The sequence below is a fragment of the Alternaria conjuncta genome (genome assembly GCF_024043145.1).
Source record: "Alternaria conjuncta strain BMP 0040 chromosome Unknown scaffold_7, whole genome shotgun sequence".
Lineage (NCBI taxonomy): Eukaryota > Fungi > Ascomycota > Dothideomycetes > Pleosporales > Pleosporaceae > Alternaria > Alternaria conjuncta.
The window spans coordinates 1,137,840-1,150,758 of NW_026250096.1; the positions used below are offsets into that span (position 1 = coordinate 1,137,840).

Genomic DNA, 12,919 nt, shown 5'->3' on the forward strand with positions numbered 1-12,919 from the left:
CCTGGCTGCAGACATGTCTCTCGGCAGCGCGCATGTCTGACATGGCGGAGCGACGCATGCTGGAGGAGGCAATAACTTGGCACTGAAAGCTTAACACGCTAGCAAAAGCGGGTTCCAGCGATAATGCAGTGGCTAGGCATATAGCGAAGATGTTGGGAGGTGCAAGTGTGGATGCGAGTGTGGTGACGGGATAGGAACTCGGGAAAAGCACTAAGGATCTGTGGCCGGGGGCCCACGCCGAGCGCCCACGTCTAGCGGCGGCATGTGGGCACGACTGCAAGCCTTGGGCCTTGGCTGCAGCGCGGTCGGGAGTGACGGAAGGACTGCAGAGAGGATGATGTCGTTTTGTCTTTTTCTTGCATATTGCAGCGCTGGTAGTACTGAGGCAAGGCGCGGTAGTGTATAGGCGGACCACTACTTGCTCCTGATAAGCCTCGCGTCGAGCAGGCGACAGCCCTCGACGGCACGCGATTGGCCCGCCGGCGCTGGTATCGTGATGTCAAGCGTAGATGCGACGGCTGGGACACCAACCCCATCCCAAAGAAGCCGGGGTCGACTATGCAGGCTCTCAGCAGAGGGACAGCGTCGCAAAACGCCTGGCTAGGCGCATTGAACCAGGGTCGGGCTGGAGAAGCATACCTGCCTCAGTCGGCGCCGTATTGGTTTTGCGGTTTCAAGCACGATTGCATCTCACATATCGCCAGAACCTCGCCCTCTGCTCCCATGCCCGATCCCATTCCCAACGTAGAACCGACGGCTGCTTGCAATTAAACTCGACCAAGGCATCTTGCGCCGCTGACGGGTCCAGAGCACTGCGAGGCCCACCACTGGAGTCCATCCCTGTCCCCCGACATCAGGGGCTAGCGCGAGTTCCGCAAATTGCGTCGCCGAATCGACCAAGATGCCGGCGGTGCAGCATCACCAGCGACTGCCTCCTGTCTACGAAGCGGGTGATAGCGAAGACTGCGACGCCGACGTGCACTACATCCCGCAGGCCAAGTCGCTGTACATTATTTCTGCGCATAGCTATGTGCCCTCATTAATCAAAGCCCCTTGCGACCGCGACGACAGCTGGGCGAACCACGACAGACTGCCTCACCGCATTGGCACACCACTCCGCATCGACACCCAGCGACGACCGCCCCGACCGCTCATGGCCACCCTCACCTACGCCCACGATGCCCAGCAAACGTTTGGCGCTCCGCCCGGCAGCCCGCCGGACCTCACAAACTCAAAGTCGTCCAAGTCGTCCAGCATCCACTCGTCCACGCTGCTAGACTTCATGGGCACGACGGAGAACCTCTCGCACTTTGAGGACATCAACCTCGACGAAGCATCAGGTGGGCCCTCCTCCTTCCCCGTGCCGGCGAGCCCGTCTAATCGCGTCCTCTTCGAAGCCCCGCGCGCCTCGCTGTCCACCAGGAGCCTCCCGCACTCGCACTCGGCCCACTCTTTCCGCGACCTGACGGGGGCCACCAAGCAAAAGTACCCGAGCCTCAAGGGCCAGGTCAACCACGCCGTCCGCCAGCAGGCCCAGCTCTCCGCCCCCGGCAAGCAGGCCAGAAGAGGCTTCACCTCGCCCTCTGTCCCCTCGCTCTCCAGCCTGAGCCTTGCCGCGCCCCAGCGCTCCTCGCGCTCGCCATCTCCCTCAAACACACACAAGTCTGCTTCGGGACCCCGCACATTATCTCGCAAGAGCTCGCGGAACGATGTCTTGCCGTCCCCGGGCTTGGGCTCCAGGAGGCAGTCGTGGCAGGACTCTAAAAGAAAAACTGTAAAAGAAAGGGAGGCAGAGTGCGACGATGAAGACGATGAGCTCCCTGAAGACGCTGTCATCTGGAATGTTCCCATCTCGCCGCGCCCTACTCAGGATCGGTCGCCGGCGTCATGGACTGGAGAAAGTCCGCCGTTAATGTCACCGCATCCTGGCGTCTCTTCGTCTTCGAGGACATCGCCCGCACCCTCTGCGCGCGTTTCCCAGCGGACCCCCTCCCCCAACGTTTCTAGCAGGGGCGTGTCTCCCCAACCCGGGGCACAGCAAAACACATGGGCCGAGACGTACACAGCGTTAGACACCGACGCCAAGTTGATCACAGAGAAGCTAGAGGAGTTTCAATCCGAGTTTGAGCGAAAGCAAGAAATCTCACGGCAACAGCCCGGTCTCACGCGTTCAGCATCCATGAGCCAGCCAGAGCCAAAGAGCAAAAAACCAGCACTCCCGCCTGTTCGCAAGAGCGATCCTCTGATCGACCCTTTCCAGCCCTCAGTTGAGAAGCAGAAGTACCTCTCGCGCACCCGACCTTCATGGCTTCCACCCAAGAACCCAAAGGAGGAGAAGAAGCACCTCAAGGAGTACCAGCGCATGTTGGCTCGTATCGAGGAAGCCGGTAAGTTATCTGCGCCTTCCGAGGCTCTATCTGAGACAATAAATGGCTAACAATCACAGAACGTCTCGAGGCTCAACGCGCGCAAGAGGAGGCGCTGGCTCGTGAAAAGGCCAGCCGTATCAAGGCTGAATACTGGTCGAGCTTACTGCTACCAAACTGGGCCACCGAGATGACCAACTCCGAGTTACGTGCCTCGCACAGGAAGATGTGGTGGAACGGAATCCCCCCACGGTTGCGAGGCCAAGTCTGGCAGAAAGCGATTGGAAACGACCTCGAGGTCACAGAAGCTACCTACAACATTGCCTTGGAGAAAGCACGCAAAGAAGTGAAGACACATGGCCACGAAGCGCTCGGAGGCCGCTATGTCTACATTGTCGAAAGCACCCAAGCAGTATTCCCCGAACTCAAGATGTTCGCCGCACGAACGTCACAAGCGGCGGAGGACGAGCAGCCGCTGCACCGGGACCTTGTTGATGTGTGCCTGGCCTATTCGATGTACCGCCCGGACATCCCACACTCAAGTTTCGACATACATCACATCGCCGCATTGCTCTTATTGAACCTTGCCGCGCCGCAAGCCTTCGTCACCCTGTCCAATCTGCTCAACCGCCCGTTGCCACTGTCCTTCCTCATCCACGACCAAAACGCCATACACGCCGCCTACTCCACAACACTGCACGTTCTGTCGAAGAAAGCGCCCAGTCTGGCTCAACGGCTAGAGACGCTACGAGTTGAACCCAGAGATTACCTCTTCCACACCCTCGGCTCACTGTTCTGTGGTCGTCTAGGCGTTGAGCACGCCGCGCGCATCATGGACATTTACACCATCGAGGGTGACAAGAACGTCCCACGCGCTGCCGTCGCTATACTCAGTATACTGGAAGGCAGCTGCATGGAGGGTGACGCAGCGCAGGTTGCAAAGACACTTCGCGAGAAGAAGATTGAACTCGATGTGGACGAGTTCATGAACAAGGTGTTTGAAGCGGGCAAGAGCACGTAGACTAACACCGTCCATAGTCTTGGTGGTGGTTGATAGCAGCGGCAGTCAACTGAAACTATTAATACCGTATTGTACAGTTGAGACAGAAATAATCGACCCATTACAATAATCACCCATGGAAGAGAAAGAGAGAATAAGAAACAAAGGGACACCAGAAGAAAAAGATCGATGATATACGAAGACTCATGCAGCGCGACTTGGAGCTGAACATACACCATTTACCTGTTAATTTTCTAGCCTCTTTGCATACACAACCGGCGTACTCGATCTTTCCATTGCGTTCTTTGCATACACGGAGTTTGTCGCTTTCTTGTCTCGTTCAAACCATGGAAAGGCTCGTTCTTGCGCCATACAATCAATTGTCTTCACTTATCTATCTTTGTATATAACACACGCAATTACTCTTAGACAATTGGGAGGAAGCGAAAACCGGGTAGGTGAGTAGCTGAGCTTAGAATCTATAATCGCACAACAAACACGGTCTCGATCTTTTATCGTTGCATGTGCGGGCCTGGTTGATTGTGTTCTACTGGATCGACCCCTCATTTCACGTGTCGAGCCTAATGGCGGGGCAAAGTTTGTGTTAGTGGTAACGGTTAACGGTGACGATAATGGGCGGGAGGCGTTATCGTGGCGTAGCTGATGAGCGTGGGAAAGGGGACGCCGGGAACTAAGGGCTTCTCGGCTCTCGTATATAACGGGTGCGGGAGGGGCGTATCTGCATAGTGCTATGCTGCAATCTCCGAAGAGAGACTATCTGCTCGAGGCGTTTTTGTGGCCGCTGGCAGGTCATGAAATGTTGTGTGTTGTAAATTTGTGTTGCTGAGAGCTGGGATTGGCGGAGACTTGTGGATGTTGCGGTCTGTGATCTATAGGCGAGCAATGGGATGACATGTTGGATATGAAATATAGTTTGGGTAGAATCTATGAGTTCCCAAAGCAGCTGTGGGTGATACAACATGTGTTGATATGATGATGAGTGGAAGACACATTCTCGCAGGGTGGCTCGTGGTTTCGAGAGTATGAGGTAGTATTTCTCAAAACTTGCCTACAGACCATTCTTGCGGGATGAGAGAAGATATCCGTAGGTGCATCAAGACATCCTCTAAAATTTCGAGCTCAGTAGGTCTTTCCCCGTCGATTCAAATGTTGCAGATGAGGTAAGAGCGAGACGCAGGAACGAAGTGGCGCTAGTGATGAGGACTAGCGTCATACCTACTTGCTGTCATAGATCAGGGCAGGCAACCACAACACAAACACCCAACCTCAACCTACGAAATTTTCCCGTGTCTTCACAACCCCCCGGGTTCCTAACCCATTCACCTGATGTGCGGCACTCACTTGATCGTTCCATTCCAGCCATCATGCAGCTGCGTTCACACCTGCGGCTAGTACAAGCTTGCATCTCGCATACCGGGTACTGGGGACTGCGCATGCATGTCACCTCACTTCACCTGGACGCAGGAGAGGATTACTAGGCAGAACATTGTTCCTTGTCAATAGAAACCTGGTACGTGTGCTCTTGTAGACCCTTCCTCCCTTCTTATCTTCCAGGATGACACGACGTGCTTCATGGCCTAATCTCCCACGAATGCGCCTCTATAGATACTTCGCAGCAGAGAACCCGAATGCGTGGTCTCAGTGTGCGAAAGCTTACTGTCTGAGATGTTACCGACAAGTTTAGTCTTGATGTACACTTTGAGGTCTGGTTTGCTAACTTGGGAACAGACTTTTGTTCATGGACCCTGTCGTATCGCGCCATCGCAATGCTACATTACATCTCTCTCCCGACTCATCTCTGAATTGTCCAGCACCTGCCCTTTTCCCAGTTACGGCTTAAGTTCGTTGTATCAACATGAGCTGCTAATGGAGGCTAGAGAACTTCAACAGTCTAAGGTTCTACCGTTTCAGCATGCGCAACAGTATGCGCTTTCACGTTCTCAGTGAGCGAACTCTTTGAGGCGTCAAAAGAGTGCGAAGAAAGCTATCCCATGCTTCTCTTCCCTCTGTCATAACGACATCGCCTATAGCAACCCATACAACGATCCTTGAGAGAGAAGCAGGCACTTGGTCACTTTCGGATCTGAGAGGATTGGAGCAGAGGGGAAGCCCTAAAATGTGAGCGAGGAAGGGTAGCGGTCGTTGGTCCTATCGAGCACAATGGAATGTGTATGTGTCGGCTTTGACACTCTGGGCTGCTCCAAGGCCAGCTTCTCTGCCTCTTGAGATTGGGGCGAATTGTCAGATAGTTCCACTACGGCTGAAGCCCCTACCCCGGGTCATCCATCCTGCCAATGGCTGGTCTTCTGACGTCGTACACATAGACTTAGGTATAATAACATTCATTGTACAAGAATCGGTATCTGCTACTTCATGTCCTAACACTTAGATCTACCTCGCCTTCTCCTTGTTCTCGGCCGCCCTGCGCTTCGCCCGCACCTCTGCCTTTCTCCTCTCGCCACCATCGACCTTGTGCCCTCTCCTTACTTCCCAAATACCCTCTTGCAGCCGTATCCGTGCTCGTAGACCTCCGCTTCCCTTGACTGGTTCCACAAAGCTGCCCTTGATCGTCTTCGCACCCTTGACGATAACACCTTGCACCTTGGGTGATGTCTCGACGGGCTCGACTGGTGCCTCAGCACCCACCGGTACATTAACAACCAGCTTCCTCGTACCCGGGTCATGTGTTGCCGTGGCAGCTGCGGAGCGGGGACTTATGGTGTTGCCGAGTTCGGGATTTGGCGGTACTGGTGCTTCGACGACCTTCAATTCTGCCACACCGTCTTGAACGTGCTTGCAATCTCCTCCAATACCATACTCTCCGTTTCTATACTTCTCACGCCATTGTAGGAGATAACGTCTTGAGCGTGCGGGCTCAACGCCGAGTTCCTTCAGTTGCGGCGATGTGAGTGTGAAGAGGGCTTCCCAGGACGGTATCTTGGTCGCGTGTGCGGAGAGGCCGCGGCCAATTGCGCTGAGGAAGGCGGTGTGATCGGGAATGAATGGTATGGGCTTAGGGACCGGGCGCATGGGGATCGAGTGCTGGAGGTTTCGTACGCATGTCTTCGGTATTGACACTGCGGATGTCGCATTGAGAAGCGGGCGCCTGAGGATCATGATGGCGGTTGCTGCGACACTGTTAGCATGCGTGTATATATCCCAAATTGGCATATATCATACTGTGTCAAGAAGTGCCCGTCGCGTAGCAAAACCCCCCAATTCGCGTTGATGTCGAAGCTGCAGTCGCCGTGATTTTCGGGAAAGCCAAGACGACGCTAACATCCGCAGCATCGCAGCCAGCCAGCAGCCCCACGTCACCAAGTCTCCCAAAGCTCCACAGCTTGCAACCCAAAACACCAATTGGCAGTAGTAGAGAGTCTCCTATTGCACGCCTACCCTCATATCCATCATGTCTGGTCCTGAAGCTCACCACCTCTTCCACCATCCCATCGCGGACCATTCCTTCTCCGCCGACCGACAGACGCTCGCTGTAACCCGAGAGAACAACGTCGACCTCTTCCAGAAGACGGGCAGCGGATACAAGCTCAAGGATGAGCTCACGGGTCACGACAAGACAGTTACCGGTGTAGACATTGCACCCAACTCTGGCAAGATTGTGACTTGCTCGCAGGGTAAGCTTGGAGCTATCTGGTGGGCTTGAGCAGGCAGCTAATGCAAGCAATAGATCGCAACGCCTACGTTTGGGAGCCTTCGCCGCAGGGATGGAAGCCCACACTGGTGCTCCTCCGTATCAACCGCGCCGCTACCTGTGTCCGCTGGGCACCCTCCGAGACCAAGTTCGCCGTGGGCTCTGGTGCTCGTTTGATCCCCGTCTGCTACTTTGAAGAGGAGGACAACTGGTGGGTCTCCAAGCACATCAAGAAGCCCATTCGCTCCACCATCACCTGTGTCTCCTGGCACCCCAACTCGGTCCTGCTCGCCGCAGGATCTACCGACGGACACGCTCGCGTGCTCTCTTCCTTCATCAAGAACGTGGACGCGCGTCCGGAGCCCTCGGCATGGGGAGAGCGCCTCCCGTTCAACACTATCTGCGGCGAATATCTGAACAACACCGCAGGTTGGGTCCACAGCGTCGCCTTCTCTCCTTCGGGCAACGCTCTCGCATTCGCATCCCACGACAGCACCCTCACCGTCGTATACCCCAGCGGTCCCGAACAAGCTCCCCGCGCCATCCTCAGTGTCAGCACTCAAGTCTTGCCTTTCATGTCGCTCTTGTGGAGCTCTGAGGATGAGATCATCGCTGCCGGATACAACTGTGAGGCTTACCGTCTCAAGGGTGACGAGTCTGGCTGGCAGCTTACTGGAAGTCTGGAGGCTAAGAGCCGACCTGGTCTATCGGATCAGCGTGAGGAGAGCGCGTTGAACATGTTCAGGCAGATGGATCTCAAGGGCAAGTCGGGCACGGATGACACCAAGCTCAAGACTGTGCACCAGAACACCATCAACACTATCCGAAGCTTTGAAGAGAGCGGAAGCGGTATCACCAAGATCAGTTCCACGGGTGTGGATGGAAGGGTTGTTATCTGGACTTTGTAGGCACACATTCAAGGTCTCGGGTCATGTTCTTGAATAGAAGGATCAATTGCCTCGCACATTGCCAGCGAGAGTGGAGTAGCATCTAGCAGCTCGGATATCAAAAAGAAACTCTGAACCCATCTACACAAATACGTGCTATCGTACATGGCCCCATACTTTTCTCGTACACGGCTACGTATCTCGTAGTGAATGTGAACCCGCCATAAACGCCTGTGCAACACTTCGTCCCTCAGCCAAAGCCAGGGAAGCCCTGTGCGTTGAAATCAAGTGGCACAGTGGGCGCTGGTGGCACACCATTGCCCATACCCTGAGTCGTCTGCGCATCGTTCAAGAACCAAGACCAATCTTGATCAATGTCCATGGGCATATGTTGCCACGAGAAGTTGTTCGTCGGCAGTGGGAAGTTGTTCATACTGTCGTCGTTGATCTGCGAGTTGAACGTGCCTCCTGCAGCAGCGCCGGTCGCCGAAGCATCATCTGCGTTGAGGTTGTTCCAATTGTAGAAGCCGTCGTACGACACAAAGGGCGAGGGGTCGGTGAAGTTGAAGGCCGAGGTAGCAGTACCTGCGGAGACGGACGTCTTGGGCGTGACATTAAGCGATTGTGTGGGCTGCGAGAAGACGTCTGAAGAAGTCCGCGACGGCTTCTCCGACGTGGGTGTGTAGAGTTGTGCTGATGTCCCGGGGGACCTTGAGCTCCCCATGCTGGGTGAACGACCAGGAGGGGCTGGGCCTTTCTTGACTAGTTGGCCTCCTCTCTTGATGGAGATGGTACCAAAGTACGGGATAACGAAGTTGGCCTCTCCGGTGCAGGCTTCGTCTATCTCGTTGCTTGTGCCCTTGAACTTGCTCATCATCTTTTCGAGCACCTCGGCGGACTGAGCGGCGACTTTGCCTCCCTTTTCGCTGGATGCGCGGCGAAAGATGTCGATGCTGACTTCGATGAGTCGCACGTCTTCTTCAATCTCTTTCGGGGTAGGTCCGCTGCCTGAGGATTGCGAGACCATGCCAAAGTTGAGTAGGCCGATTTGAATGAGAACTGCAGCTGTGAAACCGATGAAGTCGATAGCCTTGCACTCGTAGAGCGGCTGGATGTGCCCCATCCGCAGAGACTGGTACAGTCGTAGTACTTCTCGTGAGCCGTTCAGGCATGCGGTTTTCGAGTACGAGAAGCGTGAGTTCGATGCCGCTTTGAGCATGAACGGCAGATGCAGGTACACGCGGATCTGATGGAAGATAATCTGACCCATGATTCGCTCTCGTAGTTCTGCCGCATTGGTCTCCGCGTCGGCGAGTAACTCTGTGTAGTTTAGCCATGCCGGGTCGAACTTCTTCCACAGGTCTTCTAGTTCTTGGTCGAGCTGCAGTGCCCATGCGAAAGACTGTTCGGCGACTCCTTGGTTTCGATCGATGACCCTCCCTGCGAGCTGTGAGAGCTTCGTGATACCGACCAAGGGATGGAGGTATGTGCCGTCGCCGACATCAGGCATCGTCAGGTCGCAATGCGCGTCAGTGACACCGTATGGAAGACCCAACAAGAGAGATAGGAACCGGTCGCCGTGGTACAAAGCCCACCAGATGCTTTCGTGTGGTGCTGAGGCTGTGCGCTTACGGTGCAGTCCCTTTTATAACTTAGTCATGGTTCGGCGGTTTGTGACAGCATAAACTTACCATGAGCTGGGCATACATCAAGCCCTTACGATATGCGATCCAAGCTCGTCGTGGTTGACCTACATCCGCGTACCACTTGGACTTCAGGATGAGACACTCCAGGCCCTCCAAGCTTGCTGCATACTCATCATCGGACAGGAACCAACGGTCCACAGCCTCGATGTAGCGCTCAACATCGTCGTCGTCCTCCGATGAACAGATTCCGACTGACAGGACAACAGTAGCAATCGCGCCAATGTTTCCAGTCGTCAGGGCCTGCGCAGCGAATTGAGGCAGTGTTTGCTCAGGACCGGAGGTGCCACTGCATTTTCTCCGCCATGTCTGCCACCAGTCACTGTTCGAGTTGAGAAGTTTGGTGAGTTGATCGTAAGGCGGTAGCATCGCAATCAGTGCTTGCTTGCATTTCTCTCGTTTTGCGGAGTGCGCGATGGTGGCTCCAGCAGCTATGTCATCGTCGTGTCTGTTTTCTATTGTATACCGATCGTCAGCCGCTCCTCCGGGCTTTGGTGTTGATTGCTCCAAAGGACAATTGCGGGCCTTCGCTTGTGCTTCGGCATCGTTGAGCTGTAGATGGTAAGTATCAGATAGAGCTTAGAGTGTTGAAATACATACTGCATCTTCGAATACAGAGAGGATAGGTATATGGTGACCTCGGTCTGAAGCAGCACGCTGGTTGTTCGGCAATTGGAAAATGTTGGACGAGGCTCCTGAGGAAAGAGGAGTCGGTGGGAAGGTGTCCTTGTGGTAAGTAGTAGGTGCTTTTGGTGATGAGGTGTCGGCTAAGCTCTGGCTCTGACTCCGGCTTTCTGACTTGACAGTCTTGTCTTCTAGCAACGTGTCGACCAAGGCCTCTAATCGTGATACTCGCTCACGGAGGTTCTTCCTATGGTCGACAATGACTTCCGGGTTGGCGTGTTCTTGGTCGATGCACCTGCTGCCGCGCGCGAAGCATTCTGAGCAGACATCCGGATTGTCGGGCTGGAAGATGCATCGGATCTTGCGGCGACGACCTAAACTCCATCAGAAAGGCCCACAGTATGAAGACGATGAAAGATAGAGTAGAGCAGAATGTTGGCGTGATGATGCAGGCAAGAGGAAAGAGTAATAGTAACGCGTAGCAGTGTGGTGTGGAGTGATTATTCAACTAAGGCAATAACTGGATTCACATACATTCGAAGCAACTATGCGTACCCTTACGCATCTTTTTGCGTGTCGGTAACGTCTCCTCCTTGGGCATCTCGATTCGTTGTGTTCCAACCACCCCGATCGCACGAACCTAGCTCTTGCGACGAATTCGTCCGGACTCGGCTCTGCACGGCGCACTCCGGATCGCGGAAGTTGATGGATATATTATCGCGTCCGCAACTTGTTCTGGCAAGAACAAACGGACCCAGTTGATGAGAAATAAAGAGGCTTCAGTGGTAGCAAGAAGTCAGACGTAAGCTGCTGGCAGTGATGGGGTTTCAAAGCAAATCGAGGAGGTTCGGACGGTCTTTCGTCCGTTAGGTCCGTGTATTAGGTCAGCGAAAGAAGCTGAATAATGCCCGCTTAACGGCCGTACAAGGACTACTGCTGACCACGGAAACTTATAGTACGCCAGGATTTCCAGGCAACAATGTTATCTCGCGTTTGCGGGCTCTCGGGGGTTCGGTCGAGTCGGAGATCCTCGACCCCGTTCCCCATTTGGCGAAGTATGCGAAGAACGATGCGAATAATCTCCAGGTGTACGAAGAGCGGTTAGCCGGGGGCTATGCTAATGCTTGAGTCGATCACGAAACGTGGAGTTTGCGGGTAATATCGCAGGATGCGACTTGGCTGTAGTCGCGACCTCGATAATGCATGCGTCGCAATACGCGTATATTACCCCACGGGAGTCCCCGCGACCCTTGCTCACGACATAGTAAACCTAACTTCGGGAGGAGATGGGTACGCTGTCGACGGAAAAGTCTGGACCCATTATGACATCGTTTTCGAACGCTTGCGTGGAACGCGGTCGGGCACAGGCTAGCAAGCCCTATGAACGGTAGGGCACCACACGTCATCCGTAGCCTGCCGCATCGTACCCAGCAAGATCACCGTCTTACTGCCAGCTGCCCATCTTTCCAAACCCAACGCTCTAACCAAAAAGATCTACAGGCCCTGTTACACAGATGCTCAGTATGGTACTTTGATTGACAACACTGGATGAACATTCCTCACTCCACAATCAATTGGCTGCAGCACGCGTTCTGATGAACAACATGTCTGCAGCACACGACTTCCGTCATAACCAGCATCTTCCACCGAGTCCACCTCCCTCACCCCCATCTACACGACGGAGACACAAGAAGAAGAAATCAGACCCATTCGAGGAACTCGCAACCACGCCAATACCATCGCTGCCATCTTCCCCAGCAAACGAGCTGAACGACGACCAAGAATCGCTTTTGACAAGAGTAAGCCAATTCCAACGACGAACCTATTATTTGCTTCCTAACAAATCTCAAAGATTATCTTAACGCCTGTATTATTCATATCCTTCCTCCTCTCCCTCTTCCTCGTCAACTACCGCAACCGCGCCCGCCGCACCGAAGCTCACTCTCCCGGCTTCTCTCTCCTCACTTACCTCGCCCCGTCTAGCTGGCTCGATCCAGAACCCTACCAAGACCCCGACGATTCGACATGGGGCCGAAGAGGAACCATCGGACATGTAGAGCCTCATGACGCTATAGGGCCGCGGCCAGACGAGCCAGGCGAGGAGATGCCCAAGCAGAGGAAAAAGAAAAAGTCATGGCATCTGAACAGGAAGATTAGAAAAATGGCCAAGTTGGAGATTGGCGACGCGCTTGAGATGCGGGGGCGCATGATTGTGGTTATGCTTGTAGTGTTGGGGTTGACGTGTGGCATGTTGTGGATGGGTGTCAAGTGGGCTGTTGTCTCGGTATCGGGCATGATGTCTGGCCCAGAAGCGTGATTAGCAGAACGGGATCATCGTTTTTGAATAATAACACGCACGATACAAAAAGCATAAGAGAGTTTTATTCTATGTTTTGAATTGTCTAAATCTGGGCTCTTGCTGCGGAGTACCCTAAGAACTATGGCGAATTACTCGAACACCAATAGAGGCCGTTAAGAGGTCGTCCCATCATTAAGATACAGTCGTGAGCGCATTAGTCGTAAATGAAGAAAGAAGAAACGCCAATGCATAAACGAAGACATGCACAGTCGTCTACAAAGGAAGGGTATCGCAGCCTTTTCAACGCCCAGCATAATTCGAGAGCCACCTGGCCATGCGCTCGGGGAAGATGTAAACAGAATACTAGGGA

General features: G+C 54.2%; 4 protein-coding genes across 4 annotated transcripts; 2 read left to right on the top strand and 2 right to left on the bottom strand.

Annotated features, from left to right (window-relative positions):
- Window positions 1-901: 901 nt before the first annotated feature.
- J4E85_005496 (uncharacterized protein) lies at window positions 902-3,387 on the top strand (the record flags this gene model as incomplete). The annotated part of the gene is made up of 2 exons (XM_051469741.1): window positions 902-2,387; window positions 2,447-3,387. 2 exons carry the CDS (start codon window positions 902-904, stop codon window positions 3,385-3,387), a joined length of 2,427 nt encoding a protein of 808 aa, XP_051326572.1.
- A 2,391-nt stretch (window positions 3,388-5,778) lies between these two features.
- Window positions 5,779-6,504, bottom strand: J4E85_005497 (uncharacterized protein; the record flags this gene model as incomplete). The annotated part of the gene is made up of 1 exon (XM_051469742.1): window positions 5,779-6,504. The coding sequence occupies one exon, from the start codon at window positions 6,502-6,504 to the stop codon at window positions 5,779-5,781; it is 726 nt and encodes a 241-aa protein (XP_051326573.1).
- Window positions 6,505-8,173: 1,669 nt separating this feature from the next.
- J4E85_005498 (uncharacterized protein) lies at window positions 8,174-10,851 on the bottom strand (the record flags this gene model as incomplete). The annotated part of the gene is made up of 4 exons (XM_051469743.1): window positions 8,174-9,565; window positions 9,615-10,178; window positions 10,227-10,624; window positions 10,806-10,851. The coding sequence occupies 4 exons, from the start codon at window positions 10,849-10,851 to the stop codon at window positions 8,174-8,176; spliced, it is 2,400 nt and encodes a 799-aa protein (XP_051326574.1).
- Window positions 10,852-11,854: 1,003 nt separating this feature from the next.
- J4E85_005499 (uncharacterized protein) lies at window positions 11,855-12,567 on the top strand (the record flags this gene model as incomplete). The annotated part of the gene is made up of 2 exons (XM_051469744.1): window positions 11,855-12,049; window positions 12,103-12,567. 2 exons carry the CDS (start codon window positions 11,855-11,857, stop codon window positions 12,565-12,567), a joined length of 660 nt encoding a protein of 219 aa, XP_051326575.1.
- Window positions 12,568-12,919: the final 352 nt, after the last annotated feature.